The sequence below is a fragment of the Fomitopsis serialis genome, assembly GCF_022376445.1.
Source record: "Fomitopsis serialis strain Sig1Antser10 chromosome Unknown B0H18scaffold_208, whole genome shotgun sequence".
Lineage (NCBI taxonomy): Eukaryota > Fungi > Basidiomycota > Agaricomycetes > Polyporales > Fomitopsidaceae > Fomitopsis > Fomitopsis serialis.
The window spans coordinates 1-22,662 of record NW_025955168.1 but is presented as its reverse complement, the minus strand read 5'-3'; the positions used below and the strand labels follow the sequence as shown (position 1 = coordinate 22,662).

General features: G+C 56.1%; 9 protein-coding genes and 1 non-coding gene across 10 annotated transcripts; 4 read left to right on the top strand and 6 right to left on the bottom strand.

The window, feature by feature from the left end:
- The first annotated feature begins 965 nt into the window (after positions 1-965).
- B0H18DRAFT_218307 (uncharacterized protein) lies at positions 966-2,922 on the top strand. Its single transcript, XM_048037164.1, has 3 exons — positions 966-1,047; positions 1,101-2,639; positions 2,702-2,922. Exon 2 carries the CDS (start codon positions 1,223-1,225, stop codon positions 2,480-2,482), a length of 1,260 nt encoding a protein of 419 aa, XP_047885738.1. The 5' UTR covers positions 966-1,047; positions 1,101-1,222; the 3' UTR covers positions 2,483-2,639; positions 2,702-2,922.
- Positions 2,923-4,034, top strand: B0H18DRAFT_218290 (uncharacterized protein). The gene is made up of 2 exons (XM_048037163.1): positions 2,923-3,720; positions 3,774-4,034. Exons 1-2 carry the CDS (start codon positions 3,300-3,302, stop codon positions 3,875-3,877), a joined length of 525 nt encoding a protein of 174 aa, XP_047885737.1. The 5' UTR covers positions 2,923-3,299; the 3' UTR covers positions 3,878-4,034.
- On the bottom strand, positions 4,014-5,282 carry B0H18DRAFT_218337 (uncharacterized protein). Its single transcript, XM_048037165.1, has 2 exons — positions 4,200-5,282; positions 4,014-4,155 (listed from the first exon to the last, which is right to left on the bottom strand). Exons 1-2 carry the CDS (start codon positions 5,155-5,157, stop codon positions 4,115-4,117), a joined length of 999 nt encoding a protein of 332 aa, XP_047885736.1. The 5' UTR covers positions 5,158-5,282; the 3' UTR covers positions 4,014-4,114.
- A 759-nt stretch (positions 5,283-6,041) lies between these two features.
- On the bottom strand, positions 6,042-8,106 carry B0H18DRAFT_1050950 (uncharacterized protein). The gene is given in 5 exon segments (XM_048030949.1): positions 6,042-6,264; positions 6,328-6,362; positions 6,382-7,667; positions 7,723-7,793; positions 7,866-8,106. The coding sequence occupies 5 exon segments, from the start codon at positions 7,970-7,972 to the stop codon at positions 6,123-6,125; spliced, it is 1,641 nt and encodes a 546-aa protein (XP_047885735.1). The 5' UTR covers positions 7,973-8,106; the 3' UTR covers positions 6,042-6,122.
- A 2,431-nt stretch (positions 8,107-10,537) lies between these two features.
- Positions 10,538-10,917, bottom strand: B0H18DRAFT_888992 (uncharacterized protein; the record flags this gene model as incomplete). Its single annotated transcript, XM_048041256.1, has 3 exons — positions 10,538-10,630; positions 10,711-10,815; positions 10,879-10,917. Coding segments are annotated over 3 exons (237 nt in total), but the record flags the coding sequence as incomplete, so codon positions are not given.
- Positions 10,918-12,628: 1,711 nt separating this feature from the next.
- On the bottom strand, positions 12,629-14,897 carry B0H18DRAFT_218104 (Gpi16 subunit GPI transamidase component). Its single transcript, XM_048037162.1, has 7 exons — positions 14,567-14,897; positions 14,333-14,516; positions 13,887-14,278; positions 13,657-13,818; positions 13,545-13,601; positions 13,295-13,492; positions 12,629-13,230 (listed from the first exon to the last, which is right to left on the bottom strand). Exons 1-7 carry the CDS (start codon positions 14,763-14,765, stop codon positions 12,791-12,793), a joined length of 1,632 nt encoding a protein of 543 aa, XP_047885733.1. The 5' UTR covers positions 14,766-14,897; the 3' UTR covers positions 12,629-12,790.
- Positions 14,873-18,302, top strand: B0H18DRAFT_1050932 (AAA family ATPase). The gene is made up of 11 exons (XM_048030948.1): positions 14,873-15,269; positions 15,363-15,411; positions 15,482-15,757; positions 15,852-16,093; positions 16,149-16,284; positions 16,336-16,761; positions 16,817-17,340; positions 17,395-17,484; positions 17,533-17,832; positions 17,887-17,973; positions 18,023-18,302. Exons 1-11 carry the CDS (start codon positions 15,114-15,116, stop codon positions 18,134-18,136), a joined length of 2,400 nt encoding a protein of 799 aa, XP_047885732.1. The 5' UTR covers positions 14,873-15,113; the 3' UTR covers positions 18,137-18,302.
- Positions 18,303-19,005, bottom strand: B0H18DRAFT_941877 (uncharacterized protein). Its single transcript, XM_048041881.1, has 3 exons — positions 18,528-19,005; positions 18,415-18,471; positions 18,303-18,356 (listed from the first exon to the last, which is right to left on the bottom strand). Exons 1-3 carry the CDS (start codon positions 18,691-18,693, stop codon positions 18,343-18,345), a joined length of 237 nt encoding a protein of 78 aa, XP_047885731.1. The 5' UTR covers positions 18,694-19,005; the 3' UTR covers positions 18,303-18,342.
- Positions 19,006-20,142: 1,137 nt separating this feature from the next.
- Positions 20,143-20,607, bottom strand: B0H18DRAFT_1126624 (mitochondrial F1-F0 ATP synthase subunit F of fungi-domain-containing protein; the record flags this gene model as incomplete). Its single annotated transcript, XM_048035193.1, has 4 exons — positions 20,143-20,168; positions 20,221-20,229; positions 20,288-20,477; positions 20,536-20,607. 4 exons carry the CDS (start codon positions 20,605-20,607, stop codon positions 20,143-20,145), a joined length of 297 nt encoding a protein of 98 aa, XP_047885730.1.
- A 128-nt stretch (positions 20,608-20,735) lies between these two features.
- B0H18DRAFT_t154 lies at positions 20,736-20,863 on the top strand. The gene has a single exon. It is a non-coding gene; the product is annotated as a tRNA-Asn (tRNA).
- Positions 20,864-22,662: the final 1,799 nt, after the last annotated feature.

The following is a 22,662-nucleotide window of genomic DNA, read 5'->3' as shown; positions in this document are numbered from 1 at the left end:
CTGAGCAAAAGACCAGCAACGGCGACGTTGTTGGGTAGGCCGGCGCACGCGCAACACACCGACCGCGAGCGTGGAGGGCGAATGCCCAGTACGCAGACACGGCCGATGAACGCGCACGCAGGCAGACGAGTGGGCGGGCGAGTGGTCACACAATCGGTCGGGCAAGCGGGCACACGACCGGACGACGACACACGCATGGCGACCGCGAGCTCGTAGGGCGAATGACGAGCAGGCAAGCCCGGCCGACGAAGGGACCGCGCGCGCGTGAGTGAAGGGCAAGGCCGGGGCATGCGCAATACGCCGACTGCGAGCGCACAGGGCCAGTGCCCCGCATGCCAACGCAGCCGACGAGGGCGCCGTGGGTACGGACACAGTGGCGAACAGGCGGGAGCAGGTGAGGATGGCGCATGAGGAGCGAAGACGGAGGACGGGGAGGACGGCGGGTGCAGGCAACAAGCCCAAACCCGCGCAGATACCGCCGAGGTAAGTCAACCAGCGGTCCACCGTCGACACCGGCGGTGAACCCGGGCAGGGTATGGGTATGCAGGTCGCGGGTCACGGATGCGGTTGAAAATTGCTCAATGAGGCCATGAAGCCGACTCCCGAAGGGAGGCGGCTGAGTGGCCTTTGCGTACAGCGTATACATCTTCGCGCACAGCAGTAGTACTGACATACAACTGTTGCCATAGCTGTGAAGCTGACTCCCCGCGTGGCCGAGGGAGGCGGTTGATTTGGAGTGGCCTTCGTACCTCTTCGCGCATAGCACGTAGTAGTAAAATACTTCAAGGCAGTAGAACGCCATAGAAGACCGTCCTCTCCCCCACTCAAAGAGGTCTTCTTTAGGGTCTGCCTAGGGGAGACTAAGTATGTAGAACGGTCATATTTCCTTAATTACTGTAACTGCGATGCACGTGCTGTGAGACGCCGCGCCTCCTCCTCCTCCTCTGGAAAGCACCCATCTGTCCACTGCCATATACCAGTACTGCGTGGCTCAGGACTTCGCTCAGACCGTCCGTGGCCCAGTGTCGATCTCTCGCAACTGTATAGGTGAGTTTTAACTGATTCTATCCTGAGTAGTTCTACGTACTGACCTCTGTCAGACGCGCGTCGCGGTCACCGGTCAAGGCGTTGGGCCCACATCGCAGAGGATTGCGTTTGCCAAGCATCTTTAACTACTAGTACAAGGCCCTGCGTCTTAAAAGACCCCTCCTACCGAATCTGCATGACATCAGCTCTGTCAATCCTGCCCCAAGAGCTGTGGGACCACGTAATCGACCTCCTTCGGAAAGACCGAGACGCGCTTGCTACATGCAGCCTGACTTGTCGGGTCTGGCTGCCCACAGCACGTACCCATCTTTGGCACAGGGTTCAGTGTACTACGCCGGCACATTTACCACGCTTGCAGGTACTCATAAGACAATACCCCGATCTGGCCGCTATGGTCGTGGAGTTGGATGTCCACTTGATATTCCGAAACCTGCACCGGCTCGCCTTATTTCCTAACCTCAGAACCCTCACTCTACACCGGCTGCACTCCAAAGCATATCGCCTCGACCAGGAACCTGTGATACGAAACTGGACGAGACCTCTGGCATCAATTGTGGCTCTGTCCCTACAAGAGTGCGATATATCGACGGTGATGCTGGGCTGGTTACTTCACATCATGCCCAGTACAAAATCGCTTATCTTGCCAGAAGGGACGTCAATAATGTACCTCGGTAGCCATTCATCGACCGATGCGCCTTGCCGACTCGAGCATGTGTGGTGGATCCTATATTTTGCCAAGCAGGGTCCCCTACGACTTCTCCTATCACCGTTATGCAGTACACTCCAGGAGGCCACTCTTGTATGCATCCCCTACACTGGTCATGGGCAGTACAGGGCAACATCAGCGTGCGATTTCGAGGAGTCTTCGCGCATGCTGCGTAGTGCAAGTACATACCTGAGGACGCTCTCTCTGTTGCTACCGAACGTACTGCGTCACCAGTCCACGGCCTTTCGAGCAGGAATCGGAAGATTGGACCTCTCTGACAACCGCAGTCTCACATCCCTGCACATCGCGCTCAACGGAGCGAACACTCGCGACTGGACAGACGGCCCTGCCGCCGTTCTCGCCCGCCTACCGCCAACACTCGACGCTCTCAGGCGAGTCGACATCTACACGCTCTTGCGACCGCACGAGCACCTTCTCCAGCGTCCCCGCCGCCCGCACCAAGAGCAGCTCGACCACGAAATCACTCGTCTTCTGCGGGATCATCGCGATCTCGTCGTGACGTTCCACGTTCGCGGCCATGTACAGGATGCTGAGCCTGCGAGAGGCTCCATCACCAAACGTCTGCGTACGTCCTCCCCGTGGCTCGAAGCTGAAGCGGAACGGCTGCGATTCTCCCATGAGTTCGTGGCGGACCCGGCGACGTACGTCTGGGAGCCTGGATGGCAGGAATTGGACACTGCGGGCAGCATTCCCCTGTTTGCGGTGTGACGCGGAGACAACGTTCGTAACACGACTACCACTCACCGAAAGGAACAACGCAGATCATAGTCATCATACTTCGTCGCTCTTTCTCCTCGTCGTCTACCTTCTATCAGTGTCTCGGAGCACGGGCATCCTGTTTGGACACGGACCGCATATCATTGACGTGAGTCGTCCAGATAGTATCGACCAGAGTACTTTCTCACTGACCGTGAATGTCTGATGTAGGCCGCGGATGCTTTGTGTTTCGAGTTGACCTGACCGCATCTCTGAATCCGTGCGCACGCCCACTTCATGTGCACACGCGCGATAGGTCAGCAAGTCCCACCAGTATGTACGACCCGCATACAGCGTATGCAGAAACGCGTCTCAGGGCAGCACGCGCGTAGGAGTGACGGATAAGCGTGACATGTCGCGGTCCGAAGGCACCTGACTTGTGACATCGCCACTCTCGCGACACGCGGGCACGAGACCGCGACGCTGACCATTGTGGTCCTCGTCTTTGTCGTCGAACTCCTACTGACAGGCCACCAGCACAGTCGTTGATAAGTTACTGGATTGTCGTCCTGCTTCGGAACTCTGTCTACATACAGTCGCTCTTCAGTGCGGGGCGGAAGATCCAGCCACTCCCCAGAATACAATCCAGTGTACCGCACCTGTGCCGCGTGCATCTCTGAGTGGCACAATCGACTCTGCGTATATATTGCGACACCTTCTCTCAAAGCCACTACTTAACCGCGTCTCATCATTCCGCACACATCCTCCAGGATCCACTTGTCCTTTTCGTCTGCATCATCGTTCGCTGTCAGCCTCTGGTCGATTCATCATGCTCACCAACATCGAGCTCGCCATCTCCTCAGTCTTGCGTAAGCGCGAAGAGGTCACCGTGCCGAGCGTTCTCGTCGACTACCTCAGAATCATCGGCTACATAGCACCGGGGCAGAAAGAGGTCATCGTCCCCCACGAGGCAGTTGCCGCTTTCGAACACGCACTGGACAAAGAACCCGTCCTACGAGCGCGTCGTGCCACTCCCGACGCCAGCCTTCGTACACACATGTACACGAAGGAGATCACGAAGCTCAGGAAGGAATACTGGAAGCAGAAGCTGAGCGCGTCGTATCCCGTGCGCTGTACATGCCCGACGTGCGGGCACACGGTCCCCTACGAGAGGCAGCCGGAGGTCGACGAGCACAACGATGACGTGCTCGCGGAGAAGCGCAAGCTACGGCGTCTGAAGGGCGGAGGAAGTGAGTGTGGACATGCATTCTCAGCGCAGTATAAAGCTCATACAACGCATCAGAGAAAGTGAAATCCCGTCGCGTCGTCAAACGCCCGCGGGACTCCACCTGTGCGGTCGCACCCATCGATCCATATGGACCCTCCACAAGTGCTTTCGTCATGTAACAACGTATTTCTCCCATGACTCGTGTATCCTCTGAAACGGGCTCTTGGTTATCGCGTCTCTGTATTTATAGGGGTGTCTTCTCATCATCGATATGTACCGTCCCTCAACCACAGGATCGAGGCTATACTGTACCTCTGTATAATAATGACAGTGTTTCGCGTAAGGAAGACTGTCGGGATCGCCCTTGTATTGCAATTATGACCTACATATATCTCGGATATACGTATACCACTCATTTACTGCCTGCACGATCTAGTCTCCTTGCAAACCGATGACGCTGTACCGGTAAACAGACGGCAAGCGATAGATAGTGTCACTCACTCGCAAGTTGAGACGGACATCCCGTTTCATCACTAGTCGCTGCACCTAGAAGAATAACGCTCCCGGAAATACCCACATCATCCCAGTCCAGTACCGTAGCCCATTCCTCCCTGTGCCAAGGCGGGCAGTCCTCTGCCAGGTCATGCACGAATCGCAGGCGCTTACGCGTCTCTGCGTTCATGACCTCCAGCTTACATTGCTCGACATACTCCGCCAACACGCGTCGTGCATAGCCAGCCGCGTACGAGGAACCGCGAGCATGGAAGGTGACAACCAGCTGCCAGTGCTGACGGAGAGTGACAGCGATCATGTTCCCGAGATTGTTGTTTTTCGGCTTCATGTAGTTCTCGTGAGCCGGCGGCTCCCTACAGTCATGCAGGAGCAAATAGACGTCGAGGCGTCTGAGGGAATATATCGCCGGTGAGCGCCGAAGCTGGCGAAGCACGGCAGTCAGTCGATGAGCCCATACGCCTGAATTCGCCACAAAGCCAGTGTGAAGAGCGGCAAGGTTCGTGTTCAGCGAGAAGTCCAAGAGGTTGAAGGCCTGCTCGGGCGTGTCGGGGGTCGTCACCATCAGCGTGAGCACTTGGAGCGATGGTCCCGCCGTGCGGAGGAGTGGGAGGGTTGCAGCGAGCATTTTATCACTGTGAAGACCATCAGGTTGAAGATACCTGAGAACGAGTGTTCGAAGGCCTCGGCATAGTGGTGAGCTGATGAGGGGCTCGTTGGGTTCCCCCCATCCTGATCTACCACCCAAGACCAAGGTCTCCAGCTGTAATTTGGCAATACGAGTGACAGTATCCGTCGAACTCCAGGTCTCTGTATGACCGCCGGGGAGTACCGTATCGTCCAAGCGCAACGTAGAGAGGCGCGGGAGTGCAGAGAGTATGCGGCCTATGACTGCCGTCGGGACAACAGAGTCGCGAAGCGACAGCTTGGTCAGATGCGGGAGTTGCATCGCCCTAAAGGGTTCCTCGGATCCGCCTTCCTCATCTGTGCCCAGGTATGCGGTGACGGTCAACGTGACGAGGTTTACAAAGGTTGAGAAGAGTGACACGAGTGACAGCTGGGCTGTAGCGTAGATTGAGAGACAGCGAGTCGACGCCGCTCGCTCCGGAAAGTTCGAGAGAACGTTCAGTAGGGCTGTCGCTTTACGCGAGGAGGGGCACTGAATCGTGTGCCATAAGTGCCAGCGCGTTGTCGGTACCCATGCAAGACACGTCAGGCTGCAGGCCACGAGTGTTTTATGATCATCCCAGAGGTGGTCAAGAACGTGGTCCCAGACCTCCTGTGGCAGTCTCTATGATTCATGTGTCGCTGAAGAAATGAATCGACAGATGAGTAGACGATGCACACGCAATGAAAGGGACACTGACGCTCTGTGTGAGACTCGGGCGCCCTCGAGACAGCGACGCCTAGTGTACGTGGATCCGCACGGAGAGATCCTTTTGCAAACCTGCATAGAAACTCGTCAGAGCGTTTCATGGACATGTGAGACGAATTGTATGTACTGTGTATCAATCTCCAGCTGTGCCAGAGCTCCGGGCAAAACACTTAGGATGTCTGCCGGAGGCGGAGGCGATGATGCGTCCATAGCAGACTCCCCGGGACATACAGCCTCTGTATACGAGACTAAGTAGATCGACACCTGGTCAATGGGTCGAGAACGACGAGTGGTATAGTAGGCTTACAGGGTCACGCTATGTATCCGAGTACTATTGGGGTGCTCAACCGAAGGCAAGTTGGTTGATGTTCGGACCTTCCGAGAGTCAACTCGTGTCGCGTGATCGATTGATCCGGCGTCTGCCGGGTGGAGGAGGTGGCCCCTTGAACAATGAAGGTGTCCCCCATGTAGCGTGCAGCGTGCACGCAATTCCGGGAAGAGACAAATCAACTTGAAAATGGAATAGGAAGTACATCGTTTCACAGAAGAACCAGTCGCATTTTCCAGGTCGTCTCGCGCGAAATACTAAAAGCATATGTGGGTACACACCAGTAGCACAAAGAATGCACGCTCATTTGGGAGTAGGATACTGTGTTATGCATGTACTCGGTACAGAGGATACTATATGGAGAATGGTACGGCTTAGGAAGCGGCACACAAGGAAGGATATTGCGACTGACTTACATACTAAGAACATCCCGTAATTTATCCGCCGACCTCTGCGTCCAGAAGAGCGACACTTCCAGATATGTCCGTATCTTCCCAGCCTGGTTCCCAATGTCCCATATTCAAAGGTGAATGTTCACTTCCAAAGACAGCGAGGTCGTGTATCAACCGCAGACGTGTCTGCGCATCGGTGGCGACGAACTCGGGTGCACAACGCACGACATACTCCGCCAACACGCGCCGCGCAACCCCAGCTGCATACGCCGAACCACGCGCATGGAAAGTGATGATCAAGTGCGAATTGTCCCGGAGCATAGACACGATTATGTCGCCGAGACGGGCGTTGCTCGGCCTCATGTAGTTGTCCGGAGGAGGCTGTGTGCAGTCATACAGGAGCAAGTAGAGGTCCAGGCGTCTGAGGGAATACATCGCTGGCGAGCCCACCAGTCGACGAAGCACGGACGCCGGGCGGTCCGCCCAATAACTGCGATGTCCACCTGCCAAAATCCCGATGTGGAACGTCGAAAGGTTTGTATTCAGCGAAAAGTCCAGAAGGTCTAGGCCCGCTTCATCCTCATCTCGGGTAGACACCATCAGCGTGAGGGCATCGAGCGATGGCCCAGCTGTCCGTAGGATCGGGAACGCGGTGGCGACCTTATGGCCAACTGTGATACCGTAAGCGCCCGGGAGGGAGAGCTTGCGAAGACCTCGACACAGTGGTGAGCTGATGAGCAACCCGTCGAGTTCCTCCCATACTGCTCCGCAATACCAAGTCAGAGTCTTCAGATGGAGACCGGCGAGACGGGCCACAAGGTCGTCGCGGATAGAAGGGTCGATGGAATCCCACTGCTCGCCTTCGTCGGAGAAAACGATTCGTTTCATATACAATGTAGTAAGGCGGGGGAACGCGCAAAGCAAGCGGCCCAGAGTGACGGTCTCCCAGGTGGAGTAAAGGAGTGATAGCGTGCTCAGTCGCGGGAGCGTTATGGCTTTGAGCGATTCTTCCGAGATGTGCACCCCCGCTCGGTGCATGTATTTTAACATCCCAATCGTCAACGTTTCGAGGTTGATAAAATTTGATAGGAGCGATACAAGCGAGCTGGGGGTCAATAAGTCCCCTTCGATTTCGAGGCAGCGGATCAAGGTCCCTCGCTCGGGGAAGCTTTTGAGAGACTCCCGGAGGTATTGAATCTTCCACGGCAAGACGCACTTGACAGTATTCCAGAGGTGACGACGCGTTATCGAAACCCACGCGTGACACGTCAGACTGCAAGCAATGAGTGCCTTCTGCTCGTTCCACAAGTAGTCGAGAATGATGGCCCAGACTTCTTGTGGCAGCCTACGTGAATCATGATTCGCTAATGCGCAATGTCAAGCCTGAATACATGCTGAGGTAACTTGAGAGACACGTACGCTCTGTATCCGAAGCTCTCGAGTCACTGGCACCCGCTGTCCACAGGTTCAGGGATGCTCGCTCGGCGGTGCTACAGAAAAGTCGCCAGATTAGGTATCACATTTACTGAGCCCAGTTCTCGCAAACCCTGTTTCGAACTCACCCATTCGAATGCGGTATTCTTGAGATAGAGTCTATCCTTCTCGGAGGCAGCGGTAAGGTCCCCGTAGCAGACTCCCTGGCGCGAGACCTCCGAACTGCCTCACTCATGGTTGCAGTTGAGCTTTGAGCTAGAGGGTGGGATAGCAATATATCCTTGGTCTTGGTCGATTGAAGTCGGTGGCCTGATCAAGTTCGTTCGTGACGCATACACCCGCACGATGGTGGCTGTTGGGCAGTCGTTTGTGGCAGTCGTTTGGTTGCACGAATTTGTCACGCCGAATTTAGACGCACGGCAGATTCAGATCAGATCGTGGATGAAATGGCTTACGTACGTCTGTTCAACGCCTCCGAGTCCGAGTCGCACGCGCCGTCCTCGAGCGTTCTCGACATTGTACATACTACTACTTGCAAGTTACAGCCAGTTCCTCTCTAGATTCGGCTTGTACTTAAAATCATCACAGCGAAACTGAAGTGACTGCCAGTGGACCGTCACGGTAATCAGGTAAGCCACACCTTTAAGTTGCGCCTTCAATGAACTTGAGTTCTGATCCTTTTTGACCCAAGACCACGTCCAAGCCTTCAAGCTGATTATTGGGTATGATAACCCAAAGTAGATCCCGGCATGAAGGTATAAATACAACGTACGTCGTATCCGAAATGCTGAGTGGGACTGTAGGCCCGGAGTTGTTAACTTCGGTGCTCTCTAGGTCAGATGTCGGCTACCGTGGTCTTAACCTCAATCGTCCGGAAGTGGATATGCTATGTGCAGGTGATTTGTCACTGCGAAGGTCGTTAGTTAACAGCGGTATTGCTGTGGCTAACTTTACTCGCTATTCGATAGATCACCGCATCACCTCCTAGGCGTCATTCGAAGTCGGGCCTAGCCCAGTACAATGCTATGGGCAATGCTTCTCTGACCTAATGATGGCCTCTGTGGTACTCGGTGAGTGCCCATGAGTCTCGATTCAGCTGTTACTATGCCCTATCTATGTGCGTCTGTGTGGCCAGTTTCCGACGAGTACATCGATCCTTCAGCAAGGCATTCGCATCAGCATACTGTAGCTATGTGTTGTTTTCGCACGCGTCCTTTGGGAATTCGCGATCTGCACAAATGCAACGCACTGTCGCAATCGACGTGGCGATCGAATCGTATAGAATGAGAATGGCTATTTATCGCTATTCATCCATTGACGTACACAGGCGTGCAGCAGGCCTTCCCGATCCCACAGCAGCCTCGAAGGTGCTGTTCTCCTGCTTCGACTACCGGCATCGTGCCCTGATCTCTATTGATATATTGATATCTTACCGCGGCATTTTATGAGTTTGCCTGCCTCGTTCTGGCCAATGAGGCACCATTGCGATACGCTCCTCGATCGGTCGGACTCCAGTGCGGGTAACTGGTGAGCTCTATTCTCTTTGAGTACAGCTCCTTTCTGATTGCATGTAGGATAGCACGATCTCCCACTAGACCACCGGCCTTGTTCCGGGAGGACGCATACCTCGCCATCCTTCGCACACAAGACATTCAGGTTGTTCAAGAGCGTCCCCGTCTTCCCAGGAATCGTGCGCATCTCGCTCAGCTGTGTTCTTACGGTGACGTCTCAGAGTGGGCGCCTGCTCATATCTTGACGTACAAAGTTGTTTGACTCGAGCCCTTCCTCCCAGCATATCGGATACTCCTTCCAAGCGTATCGTCGTCATCTCTTTGGCATGTTCCTGGTTTTCATTTCGGCTCACATCTATGTATCTAGGATCTTCTTCGATCAGACGTGCGTGTATGAACTTCTCGCCACGCGGCCCGGTTGCTTCTTGTTGGATTGTGCATCCCGTATCTCGTTGAACCCGTATCCACATCATCTCTGCGACCCATCTGGTCCTGCGGTGACACCGCTTCAAAGGCAGTACATTGCATTGCTTTTGTTGCATGCTCATGACCACGCTGATATGGTTTTACCGACCAGAAAACTTCTCTGGAGTCCGCCTCTGCTATCGCACAACTTCGTCTTCGACGTATTGTGAAGCGCCTCAGGCGCCAGACCTCCATGAGTAGACGCAGCAGACCCTGAAACATGCAAGCCCGCAACTTGCTCGAAGGTGAGAACGCCAACGCGGGGACTCCAGGGACCGGTAATTCCACTTCTTGGTAGCAAGGCGCGCTGCCACCGTCCTCACGTTCGCCTCATGTTTGACCGATGACCTTCATGTCTCAAAGCCATCGTGTCATCGCTGAATGGCAGAACATGAAGATTAATAGAAGATGACGCCACAGCTTCTAATAATCAATCACGGGTACCCTGCCTCTACCCGCCGGTTGCGGACCACTGGTTGGAAAGTGGAATGAAACAAGGACATGGTACGTAGCAGGGTATGACTCGGATCCTGCAGGGTACACAGCATTCAAATGCCAGCAGTGGTGAGTCCACTAGCCCACCCAGAGTTACGTGCATTGTGGTCACAAATCCTATCAGGGGTGGTTCTCACCGGGGAAGAGCTAGCCACGGTCAGTACTCGGACAGAGTATCATTACTGTATTATGATTACAAATATGCAAGGTTACCGGTGGGATGTGCGAAGCGAAAGCGAAGACATGTGAGTGATACAACCTGTCCATGCGTGCGAAATAGCAGAGGAAGACATGAATGCAGACGAATACAACAACTGGCCGGGTCCCGATCAAGTGGGAACTGTACGTGCGGCGGTGGCTCGACATTGGAAGCAGTAGTCCTTCACAACGTCGATGTCTTTCTGGACCTCTTGACCGTAGTTCTGCAGATGCGCCGCGGAGCGTCAGCGAATCCGCCGGGGAATGCGCCACGGTGGCAACATTGTTACGCGCGTCCACTCACTTTTTGACATTTGGGGTCTTTGCAATTGCGAGGGTGCGAAATACTCCTTTCGCAGTGACCTGAGTTGCAGTCCATGATGGCGGCAATGCCGTGACGCTGAAAGTGCTGCAAGGACAGACATGCTACTCGTTCAGCTGACCTCTTTCTGATCGGCTCGGGACGGCATACCCCACACTTCGACCACCGTGTACCTTCCCTACATAGGCGCTCTCAGTGGTGGCTCAAAGGATGAGCGTGAAGGAACGTACGCAATACGGCGACACATTACACGTAGGATGAGTGGACTGGTAAGGGGGGAACAGGCTCAAGATATACCGACTGCCACGCCGGGGATGAGTCCTAGTGACTCAGAGGCGGGTGATACGGTGGCACACGGGAGGGGCGAAGAGATGTCGGGACGTGCCACTGCAGAAGTTCTTGTCTTTTTATGCGAACATGCGTGCAGGAAGCGCTGGGCTAACAGGTCCCCAGCATGATCAGAACTCAACGAGCGGCGCATGAAAGCACCACACTGATTGGGCTGTCGGAATGCGACTCGTGAGATATTTGTGCTGTCCTCGCCTGCAGGCGGTTCTGAACCATACTTACACTGGTCCACGCAGAAGGCCTTCGAGGCTACTATCATGTGACTCGACGACTATTTTCTTTATCATGACGAGGGTGGACGCGCAGGCGAAAGCACTTCCTCCGGAGAAGAGATAAAAGGACGCTGTCGCCATCGGTGTTACGAAGATAGCGCATAGGATGAGAATCGTTCGTCACCAGCGTCCGTCTGCGCGCCCTCAACGCTTGTTTGAGGTATAGTGCCATCTCACCTAACGCTCTTGTTATACCAGCACTGTTCCGAGCGATTGGCCGCTTCCGAGATTGTTCAGCAGACTCGATCACGGAAGAGGCTGAGAAGATCCAAGCCACATTGGCCCTGCGTCCGGAAGCATAGGAGGCCTTCTCCCATATCGATCTTGTGGGTCTACCGGTGGCCGCACTCCAGCTGTGAACTGGCTGTGAAGGTCCAGGACATGAGAACGAGGAGCCAGTCCTGGGCGTTCACACGCGCGCGTGAAATGACGAGCGATCGAACTCACAAACGTGCGGTGTACCTGGATTGTCAGGAAAACTGTCAATCTCGTTGGCCGCGGAGTCTGTAGGAATCATCGATAGAACTCGCCGCGGCAGGTTCGCTCATACCGTACGTATGTGCGACCGGTTCGTAGAACATATGTAACTCACCGAGGAAGCTCCTCGGATCGTGCGGCGAGGACTTCTGTATGTGGACCAGCCACACCCGAACGACATTTCATCAAGCCGCGAGTCAATGAGCTCCCAGCAAGATCCGTACCTCATCCCCAGCCAAAGGTTGAAAGAATATCCCGTTCCTCGATAAGCCAAGACCAGGTGGAACGGCACACATTTTGCTGCCGCCCGATGCTCGCCATCGATGCAACGTCCTCATACGCGCATCGATCTGCTATCTGGCCGACACTATCAGAACGACCGTCGGGATCGGATCCTGGGCATACTACGGCGTACGACCCTTTCGCGAATTGACGGCTCCGGAGGCAGGTCAGAGAAGCCGCCAGCCATAAAACTCGATACGCATCCGAGCTCACCACGCGGTCCAGGTTGTGTGTGACGAGATGTGGGCTCAGTGCTCGTACATATCGGTCCAGGCCGGGTGCAGTCCGCAGGAGCACTCTCATGACCACACTTCTGAGCGTATTGGCCTGTCGGCGAGATGGTGGAGTCAGCGAAGACGCCTCACGAACGGCCTTGGGACGTACGGCAAGAAAACAAGGGTGGTGCCACTGACTGCCATCAGTCCGTGTACCGCGTCCCAGGAGCCCTCCTGCTTTGCTGCTCTCAAGAATAGTCGAGCATCGCCGATCTGACGCGCAATAGCCGCGGGTGTTTTTGCGGATCTGGCCCACGTTGCCGTCAGTCTGCAGTCAGCTGGTCGCCAGCGACTGCTGTGGTCTCAAGGACAAGGCTAGTCGCGACAGGTGCCTGTGGTTCTCACCCATTCATTCCGGATTGCCTCGGCGGATCGGGCGAGGGTCCACGAAGATGCGTTCGCATCCTTTCAAGACGATTTCTCGGCAACGCGTACTACTACAAACTTCCTCGTCAGCAGGTTGAATACCATGCCGAAGATGAGTGCAATCAGCGTGCAGCTCATGATGATCACGTTGTACGGCATGCTGAAGTCCGGCGTGGCCAGGTCGACGAGGAGGACAGGGGTATACATCCGCATCGAGCGCACGTCCGAGAGGATGGCGCGTTGCTGCGGATCAGAGTCTGTTTGACTGCCGTCCTGACTTGAGAACGGCACGAAAACGGCCGGGGGGAGATCCCAGCCGCGCTGCGCATCTGGAGGGTGCTCCGTGTAGGCAAGGAAGGGTTTCACGACATCCATGGTTAGCCGCAACGTGCTTTTCGGCGGGAGTGTCAAGACAGCTTGCAGAAGCGCTGGCTGGACATGTGGAAGAGGTGGCGTGTATGATATGACCTTAACGAGATCATCTGAAAAGCAGACCCGCACAATGTGAGACAAGACAATCCGGGCTGAACTGGACGGAAGACGTACCCCGAGACGCGCCATCGATCTGGGCGTGAAGAGTATGCAAGTAAAACTGCAACAGCCACGGCATGGTCTCCAAATAACCCGCTTGTAGCTGGATATCGTGGTTATTCGTAACTGTCAGCGCCAGTTGGCCCGTATGCTGGCTAGCGCCGTTCAATGTGCGATGCACGGATATGTGCGTCTGCGGTTCGATGGTGGGTGCTGTAGTCTCTTCACGTAAGGCATATTCGAGACGACACGTATGCAGACTCACGATACTGAAACGTTGTTTCTTCGACCCATCGAATGGCGACATCGGGTGGGTTGTTCACTGCGCCCACTCACCATAAGCACCGAGATCCATGACGTGATCACTTAGGTCATACCTTCACTCATAACATATGTTGCATATGTCGAGTCCATTGTCGACGGTGATGGTATGATTGCGTACGTCTCGTTTTGGGGGAGCCGCACGCGAATGACGCTCGAACGCGCCACAGGACAAGCCCTCTCGATACGGCGATCAAAAATGGCGCTGAGAGACCAGTCTGGCGATTGCAAAGTCAACGCTTGGGATCAGCTGGCATGGCGAGGCTGTACACGCTAGCCCACCGACCTCGTCGTCCGTCCGATACAGCTCGGACCGGATCCAGGACGGCTTGGAACGCCAGGCGCACCTCGACGCCAGCGTCTTCAAGATATCGGACGTGCACGCCTAGACCGTGCCAGTCGGCATCAAACAGTCTGTGTGGGTTGAGGAGGCTGGCGATGCCGGACAGAGACTTGCACGGCAGGAGCTTGAGGAAGGGCGTCAGATTCTCCGTGCAGACGTGCTCCGACGGTAGCGTGGCGTGCCGTAGCTGATGGCTCGCAGTCCCATTTGGCAAGGCGCCCTCCGGCTGGAATGTGAGCACGGGTGAAGTCGTACGTTGCTCGTCCAAAGAACCCAACGAGGCGCAAAATAGTCCAGCGAGGGCATTGCGTAGTCCCAGCCATCGGCTGTCCACTCTGCGGCAATAGGGTAAGATATGCCGTTTCTTTGAAAGGACATCGAACACTTACGTGACAACGCCACCTTCTCCCATCCATGCCCACAGCTCGGCCCCCGTGCCAACACCGGGCTCATCAGGATAGCCCCAGCGGTCGTAGTTCCAGTTTCCAGCGTTGAGCGTGAGGTGTAATTCGGTCACAGCATACTCTCGTAAAATTTGACCGAGAGCAAGAGGAAGCAAAGTATAAAGCTGCGCTAGCTGGCAATTCACCTCTAAGCTGTACGACGATCACTGAGCGACTCACAGTCGTCCTCTACTCCCAGAGTCTCCGGGTGTCTTGGAGTCGCACCCTTCAGAAGTGTGCTGAATGAGAACCGAGCTGCTAGTTTACCGTCCCGCAGAGGTCGTAGATGAAGCTCTTCGTTGAACTCTTCTGACAATCGAGCTACGGCGATTGCCCCAAGGCAGAGACTGCATACGAGTGTTCTGAACGACGGCCGCATGTTCCTGGTGGTCTGGAGCTCGCACAGAGCGGGAGTATTATGTGAGAAGGTTGTTCAGGACGATGAATGCATAACAAAGACTGAGCGAGGAGGACGACCGGGAGGACGAACGTCGAAGACACGCGGGCTTCCCGTCGCCACCGCGCAGGTATGGCGACCACGTGGCACAGCGATCGAAAAGTAGGACTACTAAAAACGTAAATCCTACGAAACACCCGCCTCCACCTACGATCGCCCCTCTGCCACGACGGCTTGGTAGCGGCTACGCTGGCCTGTGTGGCTCGCGTCGACATCGACTCCTGCGCCTTTTCTGAAAAGTTGATCTGTCCTATTCGCGCCGGGTGCAACATGACCTCCATTGCGGCCAAGACATTTGTCGTCAGCACCCGCAGCGTCTCCGGCCGTGCAGCAAGACGAATCACGATAAACGCAGAGGTGGTGAAGGCGACTAAGCTCTGCGCTGGTGATGCCATCGCCATTTCCTCAGTGGATTCTGGAGTCACAGTGAGTGCATATCGTCCAATATGGCGGGCGCGCAGCTGACCAGCCTCGCGCCATCCTCAGAGCTTCGGCTGACTATCTTTCTCGATATGACAGGCCTTCGCTGTGGGAGTCGTGTGGCCCTCCATAGACATATCACACGACGGTAAGTCGTCATCGCCGCTGTACACTCTTCTCTCGCGAACGTGCTCACTTCCTATGGCTGGGGAATCTAGCTATTCTCATTTCAAAGTCCCTGCTCCTGACCGCCCATCTGTCCCCCGGAGCGAAAACACAACTACATCCGCTGACCGGAGGCAGACCCCCACCGCATGTCCCCCCGCTGAAAAATGCCCAAGCCGCGCGCACGATCCGCATGCGAGAGGTCCTTCCCGAAATATCGACATCGTCCGCCAATCTGCGATCCAATAACGACCCCAAGACGCAGACTCATGGAGATAGCCTTGCAAAGAGACGCGACTGGCTGACGCTCCTCGTCAGAGAGGTCTTAGGTGCGCCCCGGTCGTTCCCACAGCCCATTCTCCCGCGATGGCTGCTTCCCAGGTGGACGCTTCGCTGACGATCATCGTCCCCTCGTGTACACAGTCGATCAGAAGTACCTCACACCCACACAGATAGTGGAAGTATCGTACGAGGGCCGGAGCCGGCGGTTTGCCGTCTCCGCCGTGAACGAAGCGGAAGGCCATGCAGACGACCTGTCAGAGAACCTGGCAGCGCTGTCTATCGCGAAAGAAGAAAAACCACACTTATGGACGGTGGACTGGGACGTCATAGTCCGCCTAGACCGCGACGGTGAAAAATCTGATAGAGATGGTACAGCAGAAGCGGTACTTTGGGTTTCCCCTTCACCTCGTGATCATTATTCTGAAGATCTTCCTGCAGGCACTTGGCAAAGGTATCGAACGCGACGTCGACCCAAATGCCTATGCCGCCGTCGGTGGGCTCGACAAACAAATTGCGCAAATCCGCGACCTCATCGAAATCCCGCTCACCCGGCCAGAGCTCTTCCGGCATTTCGGTACGTATCTCCCCCCACGCAGCCTGGCTTGATCTCAGTAACCCTCAATAGGGCTTAAACCACCCAGAGGCATTCTCCTCCACGGCCCACCCGGCACAGGCAAGACACACCTCGCACGCGCTATCGCCGCCTCCACGCGCGCCTCGCTCCTCACCGTCAACGGCCCCGAGCTCTCCTCCGCCTATCACGGCGAGACCGAGGCGAAACTTCGCGACGTCTTCGCAGAGGCGCGGTCGCGTGCACCGTGCATCGTCGTGCTCGACGAAGTAGACGCGCTCTGTCCGCGGCGTGAAGATGGGCCTGGCGGGGAGGTCGAGAAGCGCGTCGTGGCGCAGCTCCTGACGATCATGGACGGGATGGAGGCGGGTAAGGAGGGGAAGGAGGAGAGGGTCGTCGTTGTCGCTACGACCAACCGACCGAACGCGATCGACCCTGCGTTGCGCAGACCGGGGCGGTTCGACCGCGAGATTGAAATCGGTTTGTCAACCAAGCATCTCAGGGTGCGATTGCTCACTAAAACACGCGCATATAGGGATCCCCGACGCGGAAGCGCGCTTCCACATCCTCTTCGTCCTCCTCTCAAAGACACCCCACTCGATCTCACCCGACGACCTCCGAGCGGTAGCCGCCAAGGCTCACGGGTATGTCGGCGCGGACCTCAGCGCCGTCGTACGGGAAGCAGGGACGCTCGCCATCAAGCATTGGCTCGTTTCCTCCTCTACTGCCTCCTCAGACCCCTCCTCTTCCGCCCCGCAACTCACCCTCACGGACCTGCTCACCGCCCTCCCAACCATCCGCCCCTCCGCGCTCCGCTCGCTGCTGCTCGACCTCACCCCCGTCCGGTACGCTTCCATCGGCGGGCAGGCGCACACGATCGAGAAGCTGCGCGAGTGCGTTGAGTGGCCGCTGCTGCACCCGGAGGCGTTCGCGCGGCTGGGCGTGCACCCCCCGCGGGGCGTGCTGCTGTACGGCCCACCGGGGTGCAGCAAGACGCTACTTGTGCGCGCGTGCGCGACTGAGAGCGGGGTGAACTTCCTGGCTGTCAAGGGGCCGGAGGTGCGCGTTACACTCAGTAGTGTTGACCGGTGACCGCTGACAAGGTCGTTATAGCTGCTGAACAAGTACGTCGGCGAGTCCGAGCGCGCCGTCCGCGAGGTCTTCAGCAAAGCCCGCGCGGCCGCGCCCTCGCTCATTTTCTTCGTACGTCCCTCTCCTCCCTTCCCCTCCTCCTATCTCACATAACTCCAGGACGAGATCGACGCCCTCGCGACCTCCCGCACCTCCGACACCTCCGGCGGCGCACACGAAGGCGTGCTCACCTCGCTCCTCAACGAAATGGACGGTGTGCAAGAGCTCGTCGGGGTCACCATTGTCGCGGCGACGAACCGGCCCGAGGCGATCGACTCCGCGCTGATGCGCCCCGGGCGGCTCGACCGCATTCTCTACGTCGGCCCGCCCGATGCGAGCGGGCGCGAGGAGATCCTCCGGATACGCACGGCGAGGATGAGCGTCGAGCCGGAGATGGACTACGCGTTGCTTGCGCAACTGGTAGGGTTTTCTTTGCGTTTGGTGCTAGGATGTTCGTGCTGATGTGTCTTGCAGACTGAAGGATGCTCTGGCGCGGAGTTGGCTGCGCTATGCCAGGAGGCTGCGCTTCACACAATGAAGAGGGATATGAACGCGCCCTTCGTACGTCGCTTTCATTTTGAACGGTTGGCTGGACTGACTCTCTGTCAAGGTCCCACACGATGTGTTCGTCGAGGCGGCCAAGACGATGAAGAGACAAATCACACCAGACGTTGTCGCTAAATACGAACGATGGCGAGATCAAAGTGGTGTGGGCGAAGCCTAGAGCACTCGGGTACCCGTACTTTGCTAGAGACGGACATTCCCACTGATCGCAGGTATTGCCAACTGGCATTGAAGCGTAAAGGTGTGATATCATTACTCTGTATTTGTCGTGATTACTGTGGCGTGCGGGAAGCAATGCAAAATATGTGCGTTCTGTTGATACAAACATTGCCTGTGACATGCAATGTCCGAGCTACTGGCGACGTTTTATACCACAGGATCTGCGTGAGAGTGTCAGTATTCCGTGCATGGAACCTTACTTGGTGGCATTGAACACACCTGCTGTCGGTTTTGGATCTCCGTAGGGTCCTCCTGACCGTCCTACATTGTCGAATTCTGGGCCGCCATGTCAGTCATACGTCTTCCAACTGTACGATGTGTAGTTAACATACCTGCAGGATCCCTTGACGCAGCGCCGGCACGCTTATTCGCGCCCGGCTCCTGTGTGGGGTTACGCTGAGCCTCGCGCTTGTTGAGCTCTGAGTCGGGGATCTTCGACGTCGCGTCCTGCGGGAAGCTGTCGACGGGCTGGGTACCGACAAACTTCTGGGTGGACATGATGGATACAGAAGTCGTTAAGCCGTGAAATGGTCCAGTAGAACGAGTTGTGGGCTGCAATGATCGACGGACAACGACCTCTTATATACCCGTCCGCCCAGGCGGCGCGGAGGTGGGGGACATGATGTCGTCAGGCCAGTCATCCTGACGTCACGGGGATGCAGTGGTGCAACCACGGTGATATCAACCACAAGTACGGGTACCAATAAAGCCGCTATAACGAAATACGAGCAAAAGCCTACACGCGCGTATCGCAGCCAAGACTCACGGAACGATGCCTTTCGCAGCCACCCTCGGAAACGCGTCGCGAATATGAACGCCAGCGAAAGAGCCATCCGTAAGTCTCAAACCACGTACGCAGCACATGCATATGCAGCCGGAGTGTCTTGCCGCGAGGTCCTCAACTCGGAACTAGGCCACGCAGTCTGTGATGCCGTAGCGAAGCTCAAACCGGAGCAACATGGGCTGAATTTCTAGGTAAAGGTGTAGACTCTGTTACAGGTCTCGCTATGGCTATTATTCCGCACGTCTCGTTGTCTACACAGCCGCCAGCGTCAGCCTATACTGACATGCAGCAGAGGGACGAACACGACGCACCCGTTTCATGCGTGCGATGATGTACCATTTTCTCGAAGACCTTCGATCGTCAACGTTCTCTGGGGCATAGTCGGGCATGCGCAGTATCACCGTAGAAGAGGTATCTCAGTACCCGGAGGACCACCCGAGGACGTATGTGCGGACCCTACCCCATGATCGCTACCCCCGTCTGTTCCATCCTGAAGACTTCCCCGTTTGTAAATCCGGCATAGGGCCCTGCCCTGCAGCAGACTCAAACAATCATTGAGACGAGAAGAATGTGTGCGGACCCTGGCACAGCACATGCACTCCTGAGTCATCGACTGGCAAGCGTTCTATGATCGAACCTTCTTTCGCTGAGCCGCGCTGTTTTCCAAAAGCCGTAACGACCACATTCTTGATATTTTTGCAATGGCTACATACTACAGCAATGGTGAATATAGACGTGGATACGATGAGAATGTGCTCCCTAGAATCTTGCCAACAATCGTGAAGACGAAGATCGGCATTCGCGAGGTTTAACCCGTACGGGACTGGAGAGAATCGATCTCCCCAGGGAATGAGGCATCGAGGAAAGTGAGACAGATTCGACGAGCCAATTGAACTGGGTATGCAGGGATGGGATCCTCCGGCGGCACGAGAGCAGCCAAACGAGAACGCTTGCAAGATCACAGAGCATATACACTCACGCGAGACACAGTAGAAGGCGGGCTCCCTGTCCGGCGGCGGAAACGAGCGACAACGATAAAAATCGTTGTCTCATGTGCTGTGCCTTGTAGTAAAAATGCATTACGGGAGCAGCAGAACATTGATCCAAACTTGACTTCACATCTAGCCCGTCCAACAGCCGGCCGAATTCCCCAAGTCCGACCTTTAGTGAGGGTGGTTCTTGTGGTTCTCTGCGCCGCGAACGTGAGTGCCGCAACACACCACAGGACAATGAACACTCACTCAAGTGCACTGATAGTCCGGAACAAGTCAGCACTACTATGTGAGTGTGGAGAACTCGGCGACGTACTCTGGTAGTCAATGGTGTAGCCCAGACCGAAGATGCCTAGGATGCCCCAAAGCAGCGGCGCTGCCGACGCGTTCTTTCCGTTAAAGAACCGCTCCTTGATGCCACGCACAGCGGGGGCGGGGGAGGAACCCTTGGGCAGCTTCGAGTAGAAGTTCACGAGCGGGCCCAGGCCTGCTCCCTGGCCAGAAGACTACGGCAATCCATGGGTCAGCCGACTAAAGAGAATGAGGTGTACGGGGCGTCCTGACCAGAATGGAGGGGGTCGCGATTTTGGGAGGCACAAGGCCGCCGAGCTGGCGACGGATGAGGGTGGGCTGCATGGTGGCGGACGATGAGAGCTCTGCTGGCGCCCGACCGCAACACACACCGCCCTTCGGCGGGACCCGCGTTCCCGACAGCCGGAAGAGCTTATTCGGGATAACCACTGACTTTGAGAACCCTGCAAATGTGCTCCATGGCTGAGTTGGTTACAGCGTCCGACTGTTAAGTCGAAGACAAGTCTCTACTTTCTATGTTGGGAAAAAGTCTTCACTTGCCATAATCGGAAGGCCCTGAGTTCGATCCTCAGTGGAGCAGTTGTTTTGCTTTTTTATGTCAACGGATTTAGCATATGTAAGGGCGGAGGATTGGATTCGAAGACCTGTTGACGGAGAAAGCGACAAGGCGGTGAAATGAGTGACGAAGCAAGGGCAGCATACGTGGAACACTGGCAATCAAAGATCGGGCTAAATGACGTCGGTGCGCGCCACATCCGCCACAGTTCTAGTACATATGTACTTCCTAATCGATCGGCACACCGTGCCACGCTACGCACCGTCCGTATCTTGTTGGCAGTCTACTCTCTTCAGGACCATCACCTGTCTTGGACCTCTTGGATGGCTGAGTTTTATCTTTTTGCAATGACTGGTATTGATCATCTCGCTCCTTCAGCATATGACTCGTCTACTGCTCAAGCTGCACCTGGAGAGACTCAGCCATCGCTGACGACGAAAAAGCGTGCAAGGTCAGCCAAGACCGATAAATCCAACAACAACAACAACAAGAAACACTCGAGAAAGGAAAGGAGCCCAGGTATGACCATCCTCCTCGCACTGAGTGGGTGGGTGAGGGCAAGCGAGGCGGGCGCGCTTTTGAGGACACGGAGCGTGCGGCGGGTACGGCGCAGGGCGACAGGGCGTCGCTGACAGCGTTGAAACGTTGACTGGCGGCGAACGCTGACGCGGGCGTCGTTGGCCACTCATGCGGGCATCGTTGACTGGGTGCCACTGCTCACGCGGGCGTCGTTGGCCGGCCGCGATGGTTCACGCGGGCGTGGTCCGCGGGTGCAGGACTCGTTGACATCGTGGACGTGCGCATATGGTTCACCAGGGAATCTCCCGGGCGAACGACGAGGCGGCTGTGGCAGGCTGCGAGACGAAAGTGACGTTTATTTACAATTAAGGAGCCATTGATGCGACAGTGTAGACACAACGTGCACGGGGTGGGACATACTGGGCAGGGAGCCTGCGCTGTGTGGGCGAGAAGCGGTGGCTATCGATAGCCAGGAGATTGCACGCAACCTCGAGAGATGTCAGGCAGCGGGTAAGGACGTGCATCGCGACCGAGCACGGCGGGGGAGGGAGGCGGCGACGATGCGTGTGCGTTGCGCATACGTATAGATGAGCGAAAGCGGGCGCGGTGCGAGGGAGCAAGGCGGTCGAGGACGGGTGGAGGTGCGCGACAAGGGAGATAGGCGCCGCCGGAGCGCGTGGCCCCCGTGAGCGCTGAGCGCTTGAGCCGACAGCGCACTTACCGCAAAGAGGACAGGGCAGGGCGCACGGCGGCGGGGGATGGGGGAGGGAGATGGCGCGAGGGGGGGGGGTTTATATGTGCGCAGGGTGCGCCTACGACCGGAGAGAGGAATGAATATGGGGTGCTGCCGCCCGGAGAGAGGAATGAAGAGGGGCGAGCCGCCTGGAGGGAACTCATTCCCTGGATCAAGGTCCTGAGTTCGAGCCTCAGTGGGGCAGTTCATTTTTTCTTCACCTTTCCTCTCTCTTATTTATTTATTTAATTCTTTGATGTCCTCCAAGTTTATCCTCTGTATTCTGTCTTCTTTCTCATCTCCTCGTCGACAAGTACTGTCACTGGTGACTACCCACGACTTTTGAATAACCCTCGGAAGTTCTTAACGAGTTGCACCTTTCCAGCAGTGTCAGTCGTACAGGGGCACACTCGGTGGTGCCTAGGGTCCGTCATGATGTTCAAGTTGTGTTTGTTCGCGCCTGCTTCTAACCATCACGCAGTGCCAGGCTTGACACGGCTCTATGTACGATGTTTTCGATGCTGAAAGACACGAACAAGTGCTGGGCTAAGGAGATTGATCTCATCCTCAA